Source organism: Acanthisitta chloris, unplaced genomic scaffold, assembly GCF_000695815.1.
Source record: "Acanthisitta chloris isolate BGI_N310 unplaced genomic scaffold, ASM69581v1 scaffold9688, whole genome shotgun sequence".
Classification (NCBI taxonomy): Eukaryota; Metazoa; Chordata; class Aves; order Passeriformes; family Acanthisittidae; genus Acanthisitta; species Acanthisitta chloris.
In genome coordinates this window covers 74464-94407 of record NW_008686538.1, presented here as the reverse complement: position 1 = coordinate 94407, position 19944 = coordinate 74464, and the positions used below count along the sequence as shown (strand labels likewise).

At 45.2% G+C, this 19944-nt stretch overlaps 1 protein-coding gene across 1 annotated transcript in view; it reads left to right on the top strand.

Moving 5' to 3' along the window:
- Positions 1 to 19944, top strand: part of GSG1L (GSG1-like) — a 53358-nt gene that overhangs the window by 25465 nt on the left and 7949 nt on the right. Inside the window, exons 3-6 of the mRNA XM_009080195.1 lie at positions 5490 to 5642; positions 9727 to 9838; positions 13845 to 14012; positions 19250 to 19317. Of these exons, the coding sequence (XP_009078443.1) occupies positions 5490 to 5642; positions 9727 to 9838; positions 13845 to 14012; positions 19250 to 19317 (501 nt within the window). The remainder of the gene's footprint in view (positions 1 to 5489; positions 5643 to 9726; positions 9839 to 13844; positions 14013 to 19249; positions 19318 to 19944) is intronic.

The window sequence follows — 19944 nt, the reverse complement described above, 5'->3', positions numbered from 1 at the left end:
GATGCACTCAACATGATCACCAACTTCTGCAGAGATGCACTGAGAATCTATAAACCTTCTTTCAAAATGTTGCTGCTGCCCTCCACTGTCTGGCAGAAAGGCAAGGGACAGACCTAGTCAGGTGGTTCGTGACGTACTTGAGTTCCCAAAATCCCAGTGATTGTGTGGGTAACTGGGATGGTTTCAGTCACAATGAAGAGCATGCTCACTTTGCTTGGGCTTTCTGTAAGACTGACTTCCTTGGCATGTGATGATGCTGCTGCAGTGGCACTGATGCTTCTCACCATGATATTCACAGAGAAGACAGTCTCTTATCACATTTTTGAGGAAATAAGAAAAGCTCAGAGACAAAGAAGTTCAGTAATGTCCCAGTTGGCTCATCAGTCTTCTTGTGAAACCAGGATCTCTGACAGTGACAGAAGCACAGATTCAAAACATGCTTCCCACAGGGCTGTGTTTCTGTTTTAGGCAATGCTGGTGAACATATAGATGACAACCTGCCTTGAGATCAGGTGATATGAAAGCAATATGATTCCCCCTGAGGTAGGAGCTCTATGATATAAGTTGCTTATGTGAAATCTTCCCGTGAGTGCCAGCTTTGCCATCTCAATTTCCAGGTGAGCAGCTCGGCCCAGGGCCTGGACTTTCAGTGCTTTTGCTTTACAAGGAGGTTGTCCTGAAGATGCTGACCCCTTTACCTCCAGGAAGAGCTTCATAGTTGATGTTTAGCTTCAGAACAATCTCACCTGTGACATATCTGTGGGGCAGGAGCAAAGATCCAGTGTGTCATTGTCAGCAGCACTGCTGAGGAGGTGATAGACTGGTTGGGGTAGAAGCATCAGGGTCAAAAATGGAAGGAACAGGTGTATTAGAATAGAAGGTGGTGATGGTACCAACCTCAGGGGTCATCAAGATCCCAGTGGTCACTTACCTGTAGTTTTCAAGGTGAGACTGGATGTGGCCCTTAGTCCTATGGGCTAGTAACCCCGGTAGGGTTGGATTCGATGATCCTTGAGGTCTCTTCCAACCAGGTTGATTCTATGATTCTATGATTCTCGGACACCAGGATGAGAGATACAGAACAACGTTGATTCTATGATTCTATGATTCTCAGGCACCAAGATGAGAGATACAGAACAATAAGTAAATCATGATGTGCAACAGAGATGTGACAGGACAGCAAGACAGAGCACTGTCAGCTCCTGTCCAGGACAAAAAGGAACATGCAAACCTAGCACGTTTTTGTGCTCCTACAAAAAGCCCAGAACACATGAGGAGGACTCAACAGGTGGCATCATCTGCATTAGTTCAGGGAATCCTGGAAAGGACTGAAAACACTGTGTCTTGGTGCTGTGTGCAGGATGGACTCCTTGCACATACTCATCTTTGTGAGAATGTGTGTGGGAGTGCAAGTGAAATCAGTTTTGATTTAGCTTTGTTTTAAAGTAAAATACTCTCCTTTCCTAGGTGGCCACAATGTCACAGCACTAGTTCCTACACAGTGAGCAGGGGTGACACACGCTCTGACAATCACTGCACACAGCTAGGAGGAGGCAGGTCAGGGCCTGAAATCCTCCTGCATTAACAGGGAATGTCCTTGGCACAGGAGGCACAGCCCAGCTGAGCTCTGTGCCCAAACCCACAGCACCTTCTGTGCACACGCAGCACTTGGTTTGATGAACAGGCAAGGAAAATGCATAAACAGGACAAAGACCAAAAAATGAGAGAGATTTGGGGATTTATGAGAATACAGATCCTCAGATATGGCCATCTGGGTAGGACTCTCCAAGTGAATCAAGTGCTGACTCCTCTGAAGGAAAGGTTTTTCACAAAAGCTGAGTTAGGCTGGACAGGTCCCTGGGGCAGAGGACACAGGCTGGAGGGAAGTAAGACAGACAGAAAAGGTGACAGCAGAGAAGATTGGAAAAGAGAAAAATCCTCTGGAGAGCTTCTTCCTTGTCACCTGGAATGACTGAGGTCTCCTCAAGAGAAGGACCTCTCTACTTTGCAGGAAGGAGGCTGTAAAGAGATTGTAAGTAGAAGTGATGCCAAGTGACTGCCTCATGAATCTCATGTTGAGAGAGGAGCAGTGGGAGATCACTTCACCATCAGCACAGAATAGAAAGATGTTGCCTCCTGAATTAATAACCTGGAGCAACTGTTCTACTTCAGGCAGCCACAGGAAGATGCAAAATTCAGACACAGTTTGCATTTTCTAGGTGTTATTATTGCAGATGAAATTCAAAATCAAAGCAGGCAGGAGAGGACATACCCAGAATAGTGCAAACATTGCATGTGGGGCTGACCTTCCTCACATTAGATACACTTAAAAGAGGCACAGGGCACCTGCCTGTGCCTCTTCAGTGTACACCATGAAATAAGACATGAGAGTTAGACATAGAGTTCCTTTGCAGATAGGAATAGGGCCCAAAAAGAGAAGGAAGAATTGACCATGTCTTCCACAGCAAACTCACCCAGTCTTTGTGTCTCTTCAGAAAAAGTTTTCACAGGAGAGCAAAATTCACATCTCTTTGAGCTCTTCATCATCTCCTTGCAAGGTTATCCTGCTGGCAAAACCACTCTTCTCCTAGCCTTGTGGTCAGGGAAGACAATGCACTCCCTGTGGCACCAAACACACAGTCAGGTGTACTTTCCTCCTGTTCTCCTTCCCCAGGAGGGTTAAGGAAACCAGCTGCCCCCCATGCCCTCCAGGTTCACCTCCCAGAGCTCTCCTGTCCCTCCCAAGGCTTCCTCTAGCAAAAATCCCTCACCTTCTGGACACATTAACCCAGATCCTCCCATGGAGACATGTGCATCTCTGTAGCTTGCTGCAATTTCTCAAGCACATTACACTTGTGTCTCCAGCATGCAGCTTCAAGCACTGTTTTATAGGTGTATACAGCTGTGTACATCAACTGAACCCCCAGGCCATCAACCAAACCCTCAGATTCCCTCCTGCAGGGATACAGTCCAGCTTCTTGTCCCCTATTCCCTCCTGCAGGGATACAGTCCAGCCTCTTGCCCCCAGCCTATAGGTACATCCACTGTCCCAGGAGCAGAATTCAACCTTTGCCCTTGTTAGATTTCATACAGACGGTGATGCACTCAAATCTTCCAAGACCTCTCTAAGACCTGTCCTCTCTCAAGGCACTCAATGTCTCCTCCTGATTTAGTATCATCAGTAAACTTTGTTAGCACGTGCCTAACTCCTGTATCTGGGTCATTGATAAAAAGCACCAACACTGGGCACCACTAGTGATTTGCCACCAGCCTGATGTTACCCCGTTGACTACAACCCTTTGAGCCCAACCTTGCAGCCAGTTGTTCCCCCAAGGAAGCAAAGCTAGAGCCACACCACAGCCTTGAGCTGCAGACACTATTACAGCACTGTCCTGGTGTGTAGATACCACCAGTGGATATCCTCAAGAGATGAAACAGAACAACAAACCTCTGGGCAGGTATGTTGTAATAACCTCCCAAGTTTGGGCTGAATGAATTACAACTCATTAGTTAGGGCTCTCTGTGGCCTCAGTTGATGGGTCAGGTTTACATCATCTCATTCTTTGATAGTCAAATCATTTTGTCATTCTCTCCTCATAGAAACTACTGGTGGTGAGAAAATGAGGCAAAAATCCTTTCTTAATCCTGTTGTATCACAGAACAACACCCTTGCTCTCTCTCACTTGCATTTCTTTTTGGAAGAGTGTGCCAGCTGCCTGATACCAAAGTGACTAATAGGAGTGAGATAAGCAGCTGTTTGCTGTTGATAGATGCAATATTGCACATACAGCAAACAATTAAAAGGTTTATTTATTGCTATCTCTGTCGTTAAATTTAAGAACTGGAAAGGTCAGATATGGTGGCAACAACAAATAGCACATAGTAATTAGGTGTAATTATTAAGACAAGTTCCCAGACAAAATATGAGCTGGGATCAACCTGGTCACCAAGAGGATACTCAAATGTTTGATAAAAGTGAAACTGCCTATCTGGTTTGATAAGCTTCACTGTGGCATTATCACACATGTGCTCTCACAGTGAGGAGAGAAGGTACTAATAGAAGTGAAGCCTGGAGCAGTCTCTATGGTTACAGCCAACATTTTCTAATATAAGCCATTGTCTTCAGATGCTTAACTTCCCATGTTTCAACCGCTTAGGCTGAAATTTTCCATCACTACTCATTGTTTCCAGGTGAATTCTCTAGCAATCAGATAGCAAATGTATTGGAGAATTCTAGCAGATTCTCGTGCTGAAACAGCAATTGGAAATCGGGCAGGGACTCAATATTATCATCTGTTCCCATCCTCCCCAATTTACCCCATGGCTTGGTGGCTTTAAGAGACTCAGCAGATCCTCCTGAAGGTTTTGTGCTGAAATTTCCAAATGTGGCATCCACTGGGGATGAATCAGTCCCTGCCAGCCACTGCCACACACTGCCAGACCCACTGACCAGTGCACAACCCCAACGTCCTGCAGAGCTCCAACAGGGCACCTCAGCTCTGCCCTTTCTCTGAGGGTTGTACCCAAGGGCTGAGGAAACAGAAGCCAGACTGAATTTTCTCTCTGCAGCTCTTCAGCTGAGCCTGTTATAAATAACTGTCTCCACCCTGCTGTTATTCTGGCAGTTTCCATATTAGTCCCAGCAACATAGCCCTGTGCCATGGATCCAAACACCCCAAGTCAGAACAGTCATTCTGCAGGACACCAGTTCTGTGGAAGAGTTTCTAATAATGGCCCTCAACACAATGCTGTGACAAGGTTTTCAAACCCTGGACTGAAAACATTTTCTCAGAACAACCTTGTGAAAAAGACCATCCAAGCTTGTTCAGCTCCCACCAGCTCCCAGTCAGTCAGGTGCCCTGTGCCATCACCTTTACATGTGCTGGATTGTGCTCACCTAAGCCATGGCACAGGGAGGGAAAATGAATTCTGTGTGCTATGCTTTGGGTGAGAGGAGGTAAGAGGTTCTAGAGACACCGAAGAGGTTCTTTAGCCAAGCTGAGATCCTGGGCAACAGCTTGTTCTCTCAACAGTGTCTGTAACTCTCTGCCACTCTCCACATCTTCATTCACCACTTCTGCTTTTCAGAGTTTGGGCTGTGGTTGGAAAAGACCTCCAAAATCATCAAGTCCAACCTTTGACTGAACATCCCCATGCCCACTAAACCAGCCTGTGAAGTGCCATGTCCACGTGTTTCTTGAGCACTTCCAGGGATGGTGACCCCACCACTGCCCTGGGCAGCCTGTGCCAATGCTTAGTCACTCTCTCAGTGAAGAAATTTTTCCTAATAGACAGTTGGTGTGTGCTAAACACTTTAGAGAACAATTACAATTGATGACCTTAAAGACCAACCAACTTGAACAAAAAAAAAATTCCTAATCCGTAGTTGTTCCTTGATATTCCTGATTTCCTTATCAATTTTTACAGACTTTAACCTGTTGAAAGTACTTACCAGCTAAGTGACTGGTTGCTGCTCTTGTGCATTGCAGGTGTCCTGTGGTTATCAGTAGTATCTGAGGTGTTGTACATCATGCTGTTAGTCGTCGGGTTCAGCCTTATGTGCCTCGAGCTCTTTCATTCAAGCAGTGTGATAGATGGGCTCAAGTTAAATGCCTTTGCTGCTGTCTTCACTGTGCTTTCAGGTATGAACCTTCCCTTTCCCTTTCACCTGAGGAGCCAACACAAAGCAAAACTCTATAACTTTGAAAGGATAAAGCCCGGGGGCTTCAAGACACTCTTACCCTTATTTAGCTACTGCAGTTTTCACTGTAATTTTTGTTCCTTTGGCACAAGGACTGCATGATAAATTTGCCTCTTTCCTGATTTCACAACAGCAATGCAGTAATTATCCTTCCCCAGCCTGCACAGCCATTACCACAGCTACAGCCTGAGCTCCATTTGCAGCATCATCACACTCATTTTCCAACAGAAAATTAAAAACATGTAGTGTAGAAAATTCTTTTTCCTGTGTTTATCCTGGAAGTAGGTGAGGGTTGGATGCTTCCAACCAAAGGAAGAAGCCTGTCCTGTTCTTTAGCAATACTGAGAATGAAAAGGGTTCTGATAATCACACTGAGGAGCAACCCCAAGAGTAATGTGGGGACATGTACATCTCTCAGAACAACTGTTTCAGGCTATTTTCATGCTCAGTCTGTACTTGGAGCCCTTCAGCATACGAACTTGAGGAATTCACTTCTCTAAAAGAAGCTATGAAATGTGAACCTGCAGTTAGTTACATGCTCCTTCACTCCTGTGAAGTTTTTTCTGGCTAAAAACTCACTTCCCAGGATTTATCTGAGCAGCAGCCTCAGCTGGCTCGTGTGAGCACTCCTGCATGGACCCCTCTGGCAGAAAGGACTTCTGCAGAAAAGTGCATTTCATTCTCCTGCATTTGGAGAGGAAAGCTATTACAGCAGGCAGTGCACACCCTGTGAAGGAGTTTGTATCTTCAGGGGTAGCTGCAAATTGTGAATTAAGAATGAATCAAGAAAAGATCAGAAGGAGAGCTGAGATGACAAAAAATCTGGTCAGAACAGCTAAAGTATATTTTTCTGCTAAAGCCTGTTTTTCTGCTTCGGATATAATTTGGATTTAAAAAAAAAAAATCAGTTCAATTTTCAAAATCAAACCACATGGAATTCTTCAGCATTCAGGCAATTACTTCCATGCTGTTTCTGTCTTTAAAACTGTAGTTAATGGTGAAGAAAGATTTTTAAGAATGCTGAAGTTTTCTTTCCTACACATCTTTCTATTTTAATGTACATTGCCAAGGTGCTCCAAATATAAACTTCAAAATTGTACATGGAAAAAGCATAGAAGAATAGAAAGAAGCAAAAGCCCCAAACCCCAACACACTGTAGCTGGTTTTTCCAGTGACAGGGATATCAGAAGAAAGAAGACAACTCTATTTATTTCAGCTTAGCATATTTATAATGACATAGCTCAGTAGAAATGGGGTAATGAAGAGGACTTTGCATTGGACCATAACAACTCTCATTAAATTCATGCTAGAGTTCCCTCCTAAAAGTTCAGTGAGATCTTCATATTCTCATAGCTCAACATCTAAAGCTCAAGGGAAAAATATCCTAATGGTGTGGTCACTTATTGCTGTTCCTTAACCTCCCATGAGCCATTTAAAAAACCCTACAATGTCATGATTTTGGTATCCCTCTTAACCTCACACAAGCTAAAACACTTACATATGTCTCTCAAGTAATATTTATACTAAAGCATTTTAATTCATGTGATATATTCCATAAACAATATTTCCATGATCTGGGAATGCTTTAAAATATATTGTCTTTTCCAAATTTAGTGTCTCAATCTCTCCCCTTACTGACACCTTAGAAACAGCTCTGGTCCTGCAAGGCTCATGATCTCAAACAGTTTCTGCACTCCTATCCACTCCAGCCAACCACATTACCAGGATTTTCCATCTCCACACACCTCTTGCCCTGGCTCCAGGTGGGTGGGCATCCAGGCATTTTGTCCTCTTTGCCCAGCCTCAGGCAGCCAGCTGGAGGGACAGAGCCTGTAAATACAGCATGTGTTGACTCATGTCACAGGCAGTTTCTTTTAGCCAAAATGTGACATTAAGTGCACAACAAAAAGGACCAGATGGGATCCCCGTGGAGAAAAAGGGCCATAGGATATCCCCATGGAGAACTTCACAAAGCACATCTCAACTAGACCAAACCAAACCAAAAGTGCATGAAGCAGCACAACAAAAGACTCGTGTTGCTTTGCTGTAGATTGTACATGGCATCACCCCACTGACAGCACCTCCAGGTGTACAGATCCTGGCAGAGAAAGCAATGAACACGTTTCTACTGTGGTCCCTGTGTTCGAGCAGGACTTGCTGGTGACCTCGTAGTCATCTGTATCAGTGGACTGTCATCCTGGCCTCCCACACAGGGACAGGTCTGAACACTGCTGAAACCCCATTAAGGGTCTGTGTGACAGAAGAGCAGCTCAGCCTTGCTGAAGCTCATCCTGGCTTTGTCAAACCTCCTGCTGGCACCCAGGGACTATGTCTCAGGGCAGGCTGTAATATTTTCTTAAGGTTGAAAAATTACTGACAGTAGGTATAGAAACAGCAACCCCCAAACTTCAGATCAAGGCATACCTGTCAGCTGAAGAGAAATCCATCAATTTAAAAAGTACAGCAAGCTCCCAGTGCATTCTGGAAATTAAATATAGGCAGAAACAAGCAAGGTGTGTACCAGTTTGCTGGGCTCCCATTAGGCCACCCACCCTGCCCAAGTAGCATTCCTCCTGGAGTGAATTGCTCTTTCCACCTCCTGACTTTGCAGTGTGTCACTCCAACACGAGGCAGCTGAGCAAATCACCACAGCTGCTTGTAACAGAATGTCTTCTTTCAGCCTCTGCAGTTGTTTGTATCAAATACAGCATTTGTCTTGCTGAAGGTCCTGCTAAACATGCCCACAACACAAACATGACATTTCCTGACTTCCCTCCCCCAGAACTGCCCTGAGTCATCCACACACCTCCACGGGAGACTAATGAAGTGCTTTAGACTCTGAGAGTGAGAAGGAAAGAAGAATCAAAATTTGGGGATGGGGAGGGTAAACCAGGACCTTCCACAGGGAGATAGGGCAACCATGGAAAAAAGAAGGTGGTCAGAAATACCAGTGACTGGTGCAAAGTGTAACATATGGGACCTCACTGTACCCCACTGTGGCAGAATGGCAGTATCTCGAAGTGCCTTGAACTGTCACTGCAGCACAAGAGGCTTCCTGATATCTGTAGGCCCAAGGACTATTTGTGATGTGATCACCATTCCCCCTCTCTAGCTAACTGCCTGAACCCACACTTTTCCCTGAGCTCAGCAGGGATCAGGTACCGAGGCAGGCACATCCCAAATTATTGCAGCTAGAAAATACTCCAAGCACCAGAGCTTGTGGTCAACCACTGCTTGAAAAGTGGGCTTGGATTTTCCTCAGCCAAATGTCTAAACATAAAGCTCAGGCAGGTTTTTTTAAGCTGAGGAACCATTCTGGCCAGCTAAGTGGCAGAGCAAACTCAGGCCCTCCTGTGATTTAGCTGCAGTCCTGTTTAACATCAGGGAGGCTGCAGTGACTAACACACTGTCTAATCTTCACCCAATTCCCTCAGCAAACTCTTAACAGTGTCACAAAATCAAGCACCAGCAGCACTGTCCTCCAGCAGTATCCCTGTGGTGTCCTCTCACCACTCATCATCAGGAGTACGGAGCTCACTTCGCTTCCTTGCGTAACTTCCAAGTGTTTTGTAAGTGTTCAAATTTATAGATCTTAGCAACTGTTGAGACAACATATCATTGTTTGGCGTTGACACATTCAGACTGCATTGCCTACAGAAGCCTCTCTGCTCGTGCTCTCACCTGAGGCCTGTCTGCAATGGGCTAAGTGGGATAACTGGTGGGTGGCTCACCCCTGTTTTGCAGCAGCAAGGTTGGTGGTGATGCTAATTGTGCAACATTTTCTTCAACAATTTTCTTTGTTTAACTCGTCTTTTAATTGAGAATTCAGTATGATGTAAAATAACGAGCTCTCAGTCACATCTTCCCTCTGCCCATGCAGCTCCCTCCTCCACAGTTAGAACAGGAGGCACTGAAGTACAACAAAGACTTTCTTGGAGCTCTCAGAGCAGTTCCAGCACTAGCTAATCTCAAGAATTATAAAAACCATTAGCACAAAAATTCCTGTTGTAATCCCTGCTTCCCAGGTCTCTTGGGGATGGTGGCACACATGATGTATACTCAAGTTTTCCAAGTGACAGTCAGCCTTGGGCCAGAGGACTGGCGACCACATTCCTGGGACTATGGATGGTCCTTCTGGTAAGTGTCACCACCAGTTAACCTCTTTTCTTTTTGGAGTCTGTCGTGAGATTGTATCACCTCAAATTTCCAGGAACACATATGTGAATTTACAGCTCCCCAGGAGCACAGACCCCCAGGGCTGTGGGATGGTTGAGGTGTGCAGGACACTTACAGTGGCTGTGAGCAGCAGCTGTGCCTATCTGCAGGTACAGAGCATCTGTAAATAAACAGCACCCACAATTACCAAACACAGATTGAGCACTCTCATTACAGTTCAATTTAGGTACATAATTGCCATGACATTTCAGAGACTTTTAGCGTTTTTGTTGGTTTGGGGTTTGGTTTTTAATTGATGGCTCAGCTGTACCTTACAGTGCAGCTCTCAGCGTGGCAGGGGAAGTCACAGTGTCCCTGGCTCTGTGAGACTTCCCTGTGCATCAGGGCTGAGAAGGCTTGGGAAAATGGACAAGGCAGTATTTTTTTTTTTACCCTTCCCATTTATCTTCTAAAAATCATATAAAAATAATTTGGCCAAGACACACCAACTGTGCTATATTGCTTGCAAGTTTATAAGAAGCTTAACAAGAACAGGAGGCTTTGGAGCATAAAAATACCTGCAAACAACATCCCCATTCCTCTAGAGGCATCAGCTTCTTTGGATGGATATGGAAAATACTTTTCCTTTTGTCATTTCTAAATATAGCATATTATTTTCTTTCCATCTCAAAGCAGAGACAACAACCTTTGCTAACAGCCATAAATAAATACAAATACTTCTTATGCACAGCACTGCAGGGAATTATTAGGCTTTCCTTCTCTCCTCTTTACACTGTGTTTCATGGGAGGAGTTACTCACATTTTAGCAACATGCTACAAAGTATAAATCACATTATATTTAAAATACAGCTTATTTTCTGCCTCAATAATGAATATTTATTGTATGTGATGATGAGCTTATAAATATACTGCATTCATATTTCACTTCTGTCATCATAATGGTATAATTTTCAATATATTTTAATAATAAGGCATATTTGTCTTCAGTAATCTATTCTATAATTTCCTGCAAGACTCAAAATTCAGAATGCTGTTAAATGTCTCAAGTGATAAACACTCATTAGCTAATTCTCCTTCATCTTGTGCAAGCCAAGAGCCTCCACATCTCAGAGCAGGCACCACAGGCTCGTGGGTCCCATGGGACATGACAAGATCTCCCTGGGCCCATTCATTCCAGCCATGGGAGATGGAGCTGCAGCCCTGGCTGCTCTCTTGACCCCAGCCCAGCCCCAGAGCAGCCACAGCCAGGGCACCACAGGCTGCTCTTCAAACACCAGCACTGCCCCTGGGTTAGTCTCACTGTGGAGGACACTGGAGATTCCCACAAACAGGAAAATATTTGGGAGCAACCTCCACTCTTCCCATTTTCCTGAGATGGTTCCTCAGCATCTGTGGGGTCACCCTAGTTACAGCTGAGCTCCACCCCAAAGCAGCTTCTTGGATTTGGTAGTCTCCCTCCTTGGTACCTTCCAAGGCAATTCACTTTCCTATGCAGGACACAGGGCAAGGTGCAAACATCAGTTCAGCTGCAGCTCCTCTGGGGCAGGGTATGAACAGCAGAAGTATTTCCAGCCTGCAGTGGTGCTCAGCAGCTTGAGGGAGGCTGTGGGGTTCCTCACACCACACCAGTGACTGATATCAGACCTGGAAAAGGAAGGTCTGGAAGTCAAATACAGTAAAAGTGAGGCTTCTCCCTTCCAGCTAACATTGAGCCACCACTGACCAGAGAGCTCCAGCCTCCCCTGGCATCACCCAGACCTGAATGCCTTCTTTAAGAAGGGCTGAAAACAAATGGTCTGTGCTCTGGCATGAGTCAGGACTCTCCAGGCAGGGGGTTTCAGTGGCTCTGAGAATCAGTGGATGTTCAAGTTCAGCCCCTCTAAATACAAAACACATGAACTGTTTGAGCCACAGAGGAGCATGAGAGCCCAGGCCTGAGCTCAGCTCCCAGAAGCACTGTAGTTCCCCACATCTGGGGCACAGCTGGCATGGAGGGGCATTGCTCTGAAAGAGCTCTTCACCTAAGGCAGGATGTAACTCTTACAGCTAGGAGAACCACTCTGCACACCTGGAAATAAGTGACATTTAACCAAGGTCCATAAAACTAAAACACGGCTATCACAACTGCCTCATTATTATGATTTGCTAAATGCCAAATATTGAGTCTTCATTCTGTATTTCCTTCTCTGAACCTTTCAGCACTTCTGAGTTCATGTTTAGAAACCACCAGAAACTTCCAAGAAAATTTTTTCTCCAAATGTCATTCCCCAGGCACAGTGAATCGTGGTTTTCTTCCTGAATACTGTTTAGGAGCCCAGCTGGAAATGGTTGCCACTGTTGGAGCTTTTCCACACACTCCATGTAGGAGGAAGGTACATGTCAGGCTTCCCTGTGCCTGGACACTCACACCTAGCACGAGTTTCCTTCCCATTTCTCCACTCAACCATGGGAAACCTAAGGGAACTTGATCACGCCAGGGGTCACTACATTTCCTTCTCCTTGAATTACATCTGGCAAATGGGTTCAAAAATGACAAGGAAAGAGCTGCCTCCCCATGCCTCACTGCCTCAGGAGTCCCTGAAGGGCTTGTTATGAGCTGAATTTTGAAATCATTGAAATGAACCATTTTTGTTTACTTGAGCCATTTTCCCCCAGATTTTTCAGTTCATGAATATGTGTTCCTTTTCAAGATGTGTCTAATTTGAAACGAGAAACTGCTTCCTTGTCTGCAGGTCCTTTGCAGAATGGCAAAACAGCTCATGCTGAGGGCTCTGTTGACGATGAGTATTTATAAGACAATGCTACTGGGGCTGTATCCCTTCTGCTCTGCATAATTCAGACCAATTTGTTATAGAAGTAGTGAAAAAAAGGAGCATGTAGCGTGTCACTGTCACAGATGATGAATTTAATCCAAGTTAGCTAGGAAGCCACTGTAAACTATGTGTAGCCAGAGCTGAATGTGAAGTCAAGGGGAGCCAGAACACACAGAAGCTCTGAGGGCAAAAGGAATTCAGTGCACCTTTTTGTAGCCCCATTTCATGCTCAAAAAGCATCTAAACTCCTTGGGGCCATGAGTTCCCCCCAGCCCCATCTGAAGGTGGGTCAGTGAGGTAGGGGGAGGGTAGAAGAACCTGGAGGGAATCCCTGTCCATGAGCAGAGAGCAGAGAGCTCCAGCTGCTGCTCCTTGCCAGGACACCCAAGACAACACTTGCTGCTGTTCAGTTTGGCATTGAAGCCAGTCTTTTTTTTTTTTTTTCCTTCCACTTTCCTTCTCCCTCTCTCTCCCTGTGCTCCTGGTTGGTACTTGCAGGTGTCCTGTCCCTGGCTGACCAAGATTGTCTGGCAGTGCCTGCACACTGAGGGGGTCAGTCAGGAGATCCTCAGGTTGGGTATCTCCTCAAAACAGAAGTGCTGTTTTCTATTCTGGTCAGGCTTTCAGAGACCAGATATAAGCCAAGAATGCTAGAAATGTCCATGAGCCAGGGAAGAAGGAAATACAGTAGTCTAATGAAGGCATAAAACCCCCCAGATTAGAAACCATCCCTGCAGTAGCATTGTACAGTCGATTTCCCATAGATGCTGGACAACTTCCCCTGGTCCAAAATAATGATCTTTGGGGCATTACTCCTTCCAGGAGTATATAGATTTAAGCACTTGTCTGCAAGGCTCTGCAGCATTTCAGAGGGCCATCAGGAGGTGTTTGGCTTGGAGTGCACTGGGTGTTCATGTTAGCACTCTGCCACATGGCTCTCCACGGGATGACCGTGGTGCTCAGCCCCTAGCCCAGGCTCCTGCCTGCATGCCTGAGCATGAGCACCAGGTCATTTGAGGTAAGATAGAAGAACAGGTTTGTCACCACTGACAGACCTGCCTGGTCACAGCCTGTGTATGTGTGCCTCTATGTCAGAAATACAACATGAGCTGCTGTGCTAACCCAGCTGTGTCTGCTGGTTTCTCTCTCCACAGTCTGGCATGGGGCTCCTTCACCTGCTGCATGGCTGCCTCTGTCACCACCCTCAACTCCTACACTAAGACTGTCATTGAGTTCAGACACAAGCGCAAAATCTTCGAGCAGGGCTTTCGAGAAGAGCAGAACTTCCTAGACCAGGAAGCCATCAAGTACTTCAGAGAAAGGTCAGTGCAGTCAGTCGTTGGATCAGGGGAGGTTTTCATGGACTCTGCTAGTCTCAGACCATCCAGGCTCTCACCCACTCCAGTGTGGGTGGAGTCTCTGAGATACCTGGAGAAGGTGTGGGTTAAAGGCAAACGCAAAAGGTCCTCCTTGATTTGTTTTTTTTTTTTCTTAAATTTTGTGATGTCCCAGTGCCTGCCCTTTCTTATATGCTCATGAAAACACATGACTGACAAGTCCTTGCAATATGTATCAGCTACATAGGAATTCATAAGAGGCTGTGCAACCAATGTGAGCTGATTTTCCCTCTCTGAGATGGTAAAACTGTGGGGAGATAACAAATGTGACAGCCATCCTTTCTCAGCCTGTGTGATAAGCACCTCCCAATAATCCTAACAGCTGCTGAGGCATTTTCCAGCCACCCCTAGGACTATTCTGTTGTTACAGTTATTCCTTTGCTAACTTCCCAGTTTTCACTCTACCCTTCAGACAGTCTGGAAGGAAGAGAGAAATGATGCAAGCAATCATGATTTTCCTAATTTTGCATTTGGAGATGACAGTGACTTCTAAAAAATTCTCTGTGTGAGAAATAAAAGCCCAAAGACAATGAAGAGGAAGGGTCAGTATGTGCCTCAGGAGAAATCAGCACTCAGGAGGGAAAGCAGACAAAGAACTGAAGTGAGAAGTGCAGAGAAGAGCCTGGCAGAATGATAAGGAACAGCATATTGAGTTACATTGGGAAATGCTAAGGAAACTTTGTTTAAAGTACCACTGCTGCCTTCTCTGAAACAGTAAATAGCAAAACACACTGGTGGCCTGGAGGACAGGAACCTCTTTATCTCATGTGGATTGTGGGTTTGATTTTGACTCCTCTTGCCCTCACCACATTACACAATTTCACCCCCAACAATTCTCTCCTTGGTCACATCCTCCCAGCCCTTCCACACACACTTGGCACACACAGCTGAAGCATGTGGTGTTCCCAAACTTCATGATTATGACTTTCTTTTTTTATATCACATTATTTTAATTGTTGTATCTGAATACATAATAGGAAGCCCAGAGACAGTGTTACCATGGGATCATTCTGGAGATTTAAAGCTGTGCAGTAATATACCACATTTATTTTGAAGTTATCCTACTCATGCTCAGCTTCACTGCTTGACCTGGGAATACAGGGGGTCCAGGGATTGTCCATTAGCAACACCATGTTGCTACATGCTGTGGGTGCCCACAGTCCCACACAACTTCCCTTAGCTCCCATCTGCCTCTGCACAAATAGAAAATAAAATAAATCCTCTCTCCTTCCTGTGCATATATCCAGGGATACTTCACATTCCCTCCTACTCCTCCACCTCCATGTTCCTTTTCATACCTCATGCATAAAACCCTCCAGCCTTTCTTCCTTCCAGATACTTTGTACATATCATTACCCTTTTTGCATGTTCCTTTGCCTCAGTGCACATCCAGCACACATCTAGCCTCTGCCTTGGATAGACTTTGTGCAACAGGCAGTTTTCTAAGAGCAGGATATGTCTAGAGAAAGTTAAAGCTTTGTCATTATTCTCACCAGCTACATTTATCATCTGGGAGACAGGGAAGAAAAGTGTTAGGCCTGTTTTGCCTGATAAAAGTGGTTATTTTGGAATATTCTTCTACAGGCCCTGGCTCCCAGAGAAGAAATCTGCTTTTTAAAAAGTACTGACAGTAAAATACTGTGAATCTTACAAGTGCTTTTTCAAACATACTATCATTGTATTTCACTTCATTTTAATTGCATGTAACAGCGGAAGCTTTACTAGAGATGTATTAGATGAAAGCTGAAATGGTCCCTTGAAAGCTCCCAGTTAAAAGTGTCCCCCATGTCACCATCACCACAGGAGGTGCAGGGGATGAGCCACATCATTCCATTGGTCCTGACCTCCTTCTGCACCAGCTCACCCATCCCCTCCCCTGGAGTGGCAGCCTCACAGTCTGTGTTCCTGCTGCTCCTTACCTTCAGTCTCCACATCCTAAGAGCAGACTCTGCTGTGGAGGACCCTCAAAATGACACGAATATCTGTGTACACTCCAAATGCTGTTCCACAGCCTTTGACCCCACCTTAACCAGCACACAGAGCTGTCCAGACTGAAGTCACACATAAGCACAACCAATTACAAACAGACACAGCTTACACAGACAGCCAAATTATCTGCTCACCTGCACCCCAAGGACATAGGCTCTGTCTCTCAACAGCCAAGCATCTCACTGTTCCTGTCACTGGGAGAACATTTCAACAGCTGCTGAAAAATCAAAGGTTCATGGAGTTATACACAACCATTATTTCCTTCCTGGGTCTGGGATACTTCAAAGAGTCAAGACAAAACAGACTCTGTATTTCATACCACAAAGTCAAAAGATATTGTAGCTCTTCAGATACAACAGATACAATAGCCCTTAGGGCAACTCTAAGAAATTAGGTAAATTATACAGACTTGGAGGTATTGCTCTTGTATTAAGAGTTCTATGAAATTATCAGAACTATCTGCAACACATCAGCTTTCAGCCTCTGTCATTTTATTGTTTGGCCTTTTTCTCTGCTTGTCCTTTCAACTGAATATTTGTCTTTAATTTTGCTCATCTTTTTCAGTTTTTAGTTAATTTGGTGTCTGTTCATAATAAGTACTTCTCTTCCTTCCCTCTCAGTTTCTCTTTCTGCTCTGTTTCATATGAATACTCTTGCCCCATATGGTCTTGAGCATAGTCCCTTGTCTATGGTTCACCCCAGCTAGCAGAGGAGGAACCCTCACACACCTTTCTGCTTCCTTGGCTCTGAGGATCCCTCCAGAAAAATTAAATGGACAGGGATTCTTTGTCCTCTCCTACATGGTCTGATAATCTATGTGACAACCAGCTGAAGGAATGTCAACGTGCTGGACCTTCTTCTCTCCCCCCACCCAGCTGTTTGGCTTCTGTAACACCCTTCAGCACTCATGGTGGTTCCAGGAGTGCTGTGCCACAGAGATGGAACTGCTCCACAGTGCAGCAATGTCATGACACCACACACTTTGCTGTATCTGTAAGGCCATAAGAAAAGGAAGCACCCTCAAGAGGGGCTGGGGCATCCCTGCCACTGCAGCCCCTACTTCAGTGTACCCAGACTATCAAACCTTCAGCCTTCTCAGTCTAACTAGTAAATGCACAGCCATCTAGTTCAGGGGTTCTAAAAAGGCAGTGAGAGGAAGGCAAGATGGAAATTAGTAGTAGCTGTAGCTGTTTCGGCAGCTTTGTCCATATGGCTGGGTAATAATTAAGACACATTCACCAGAATTCTGCTCATTTAGACCAACTGGCTGCACTAACACTGCCATCACATCCCTTCAGGCAAGAGACAGCAGAGCCAGGTTATTCAAAAGCCTTTCCCAAGTTTGTCCTCAGTTTTTTGCCTTCCTTTTTTTTCATATATTAAAAACCCCTTTCAGCCATTCCCCCAATCCCCCCCACCTTCCCTGCTCCCAGAACTCTGGTGGACTTTGCTTTCAGGAAAAGAATGAAAACTTTCCTCTCTGCTTCTTTGGTATGCTGAGGGCAAAGCAGAAAGTTCTGGAGGGACAGATGGAGACCTTGGGCAAGAATCACAGCTGCTGGAACAAGGATGGTTGTAGCTACAAGGAGAAAGGCCTGGGGCAAGGGAATGTCCAGGCTTGGGGTGAAGCTATGTGAGGACTGAAGCCTGGGGTGAGGAATAAGGGCCTGAAAGGGTGGAAATCAAAGCCATGTGAGCTCCTCATGGAGGGCTAGTCACTGCCTTGAGCAGGGAATAAAAAGTTAGTGAAGTGATATTAGTAGAGTTACCCATGGCTCTCTTTTAGCGATGACAAGAGGAGAGAGTAGCAGCTTTTGGTCACACATCCATGCCTGGTCAGGCTGCAGGAGGCCAGGGGTGCTGGAAGTTCCAGGAGTCCCACTGGAACTGAAGCCACTGCAGAGAGGGGTAAGGAGGGTTAACCCACCATGGCACTGGTGGGAGAGGAGATCCTAGAGCCCTGTCTCCAGTCTGGTATCTAGCCCTTTGTTCCCTGGGAAGCAAATCTCACAGTAAGTGAGAGTAAGGTGCTGTTAAACCAACATACAAATTTAGCAAGTAAATCTGGAGGAATCAGCTTTCCCCAGTTCACCCATCTGTAGCACAGCTTTTGCCAGCTTGCAGCTGTCCATCAACACCCATTGTGGCATTGCAGCTGATTTCACAACATTTTTCTTGCTGACTGGGCCCTTACTTTGATCTGCAAAACCAACCCAACATCAGGCAGATGCTACTGGTGAAATTCTGGAGTGAGCAGAGTTCAAACTGCCATAGATACCAGTGCAGACAAAAATGTCTCTGCAGGGGCAGAAAATGTAGTTTTGAAGTGCTAAGAGCAGTTTGAAACAGACAGCAGGACCAAAACTATTGCAGAGATAATAAATTAGGACTATTCCCAACTCTGTGAGAACCAGAACTTCTCAAATCATCATTCACACATGCTTTTTTTCCCCTTTTTTGTATATTTCTGTTCTGTATCATACTCACAGTTTGCTTTGTCCAACTCCATTGTACTCGTGCGAGCTGTGCAGATCACATCTGTGCTTTCCAAAAACTTGCCAACTTGTTGCTCTGATTTCCTCCTTGGTCACCCAGATATCTGAACAGGTTTTCGGCTACTGCCCTAGTGTAGCTCCCATTTGCAGTTCCTTTTCATGCAGACATCAATACGATTTCCAATCTTACTATTCCCCTTTCATTAGCACACAGGGCTGAGTGCAACCTTCTGCCTTGGATTTATTCTGTACTTTATTCTGCAACACAGGAAGGTTTATCTGCAGAGCTGTTCCTTCTGGAAAATTACATGGACTGGCACTAAAATGGTGTAGCAGTAGCAACACTCTCACTTCCACCACACATGTACTGTCCAATGCTGTTAGCCCCCAACACTTAGATCCATCCTGAAGAGTGAAAGAGTGGGAGAGACACAGCCCTGAGCCCCTCATTTCTATTCCCCATGGCCTCTTTACATGAGCTTTCCCCAAGAGGGGCAAAGCCCAGTGGAACCAAGTCCTTCCTGAGACCATTACAATCTCCATAATGGGCCTGGCTGGCTATAGATGGAGGAGCCCAGGTATGTCATACTCTTACTGGTTTTGACTCTTCCATTTCTGTACATTTGGGAGCAGCCTTTGTTTCTGTTAAAGGTGCTACTTCTATATTCTCTTTTCCAGGACTGAGGAGGAGAGGGCTGAGGCTGGGGACCTGAGGTTACAGTGCCTCCATAGCTGCTCCCCAAATAGTAAGTGACCATGGCTCGAGTATGTCCGATACAAATGCCTTGTACTGTGCCCACACTGGCTCCCTGGGCTTGTACTGTCCCCACTCTGGCTCTCTGGGGTTCAGAATATGGTTTGGAGTAGGAAGCTATGGAAATAGAGGTTTGTTACTTTCCCAGACAGCATTGCCCAAGTGATAATCAACCAGCATACAACAGCACAAAACTCTCCAGGATTCAATTTAGGATGTGCACATATCCTATAATTTTGTGTTATCTCCAGAAGCTCTGACTTCATAGTAGTTTAAAAATATGCTCTAATTTACACCTGTATAACTTTCATTATCACTACCTTTCTTCATCTATATTTATCACCAATTCATGATGATGCATGCTATTGAATATAAAAATGATTGAAAGCAGCTTTGGTAGACAATAACTTCGTATAATTAATGCCATTTCTTGCACTTTCTCAGAAAATTGCTATGCTTTTATTCAGCTTTTGCAAAAACTCTTACTTTAAGCTATGGGAATCAGTGGCTCAATGCACAGAGCAATATTGGAGCATGGCTCCTGCCCTGCTCTGAATACTATACTTTTTCTTTACTCTCCAGGAAAGATGTGTGCAGTTTCATGCATCTATTTCCTTGG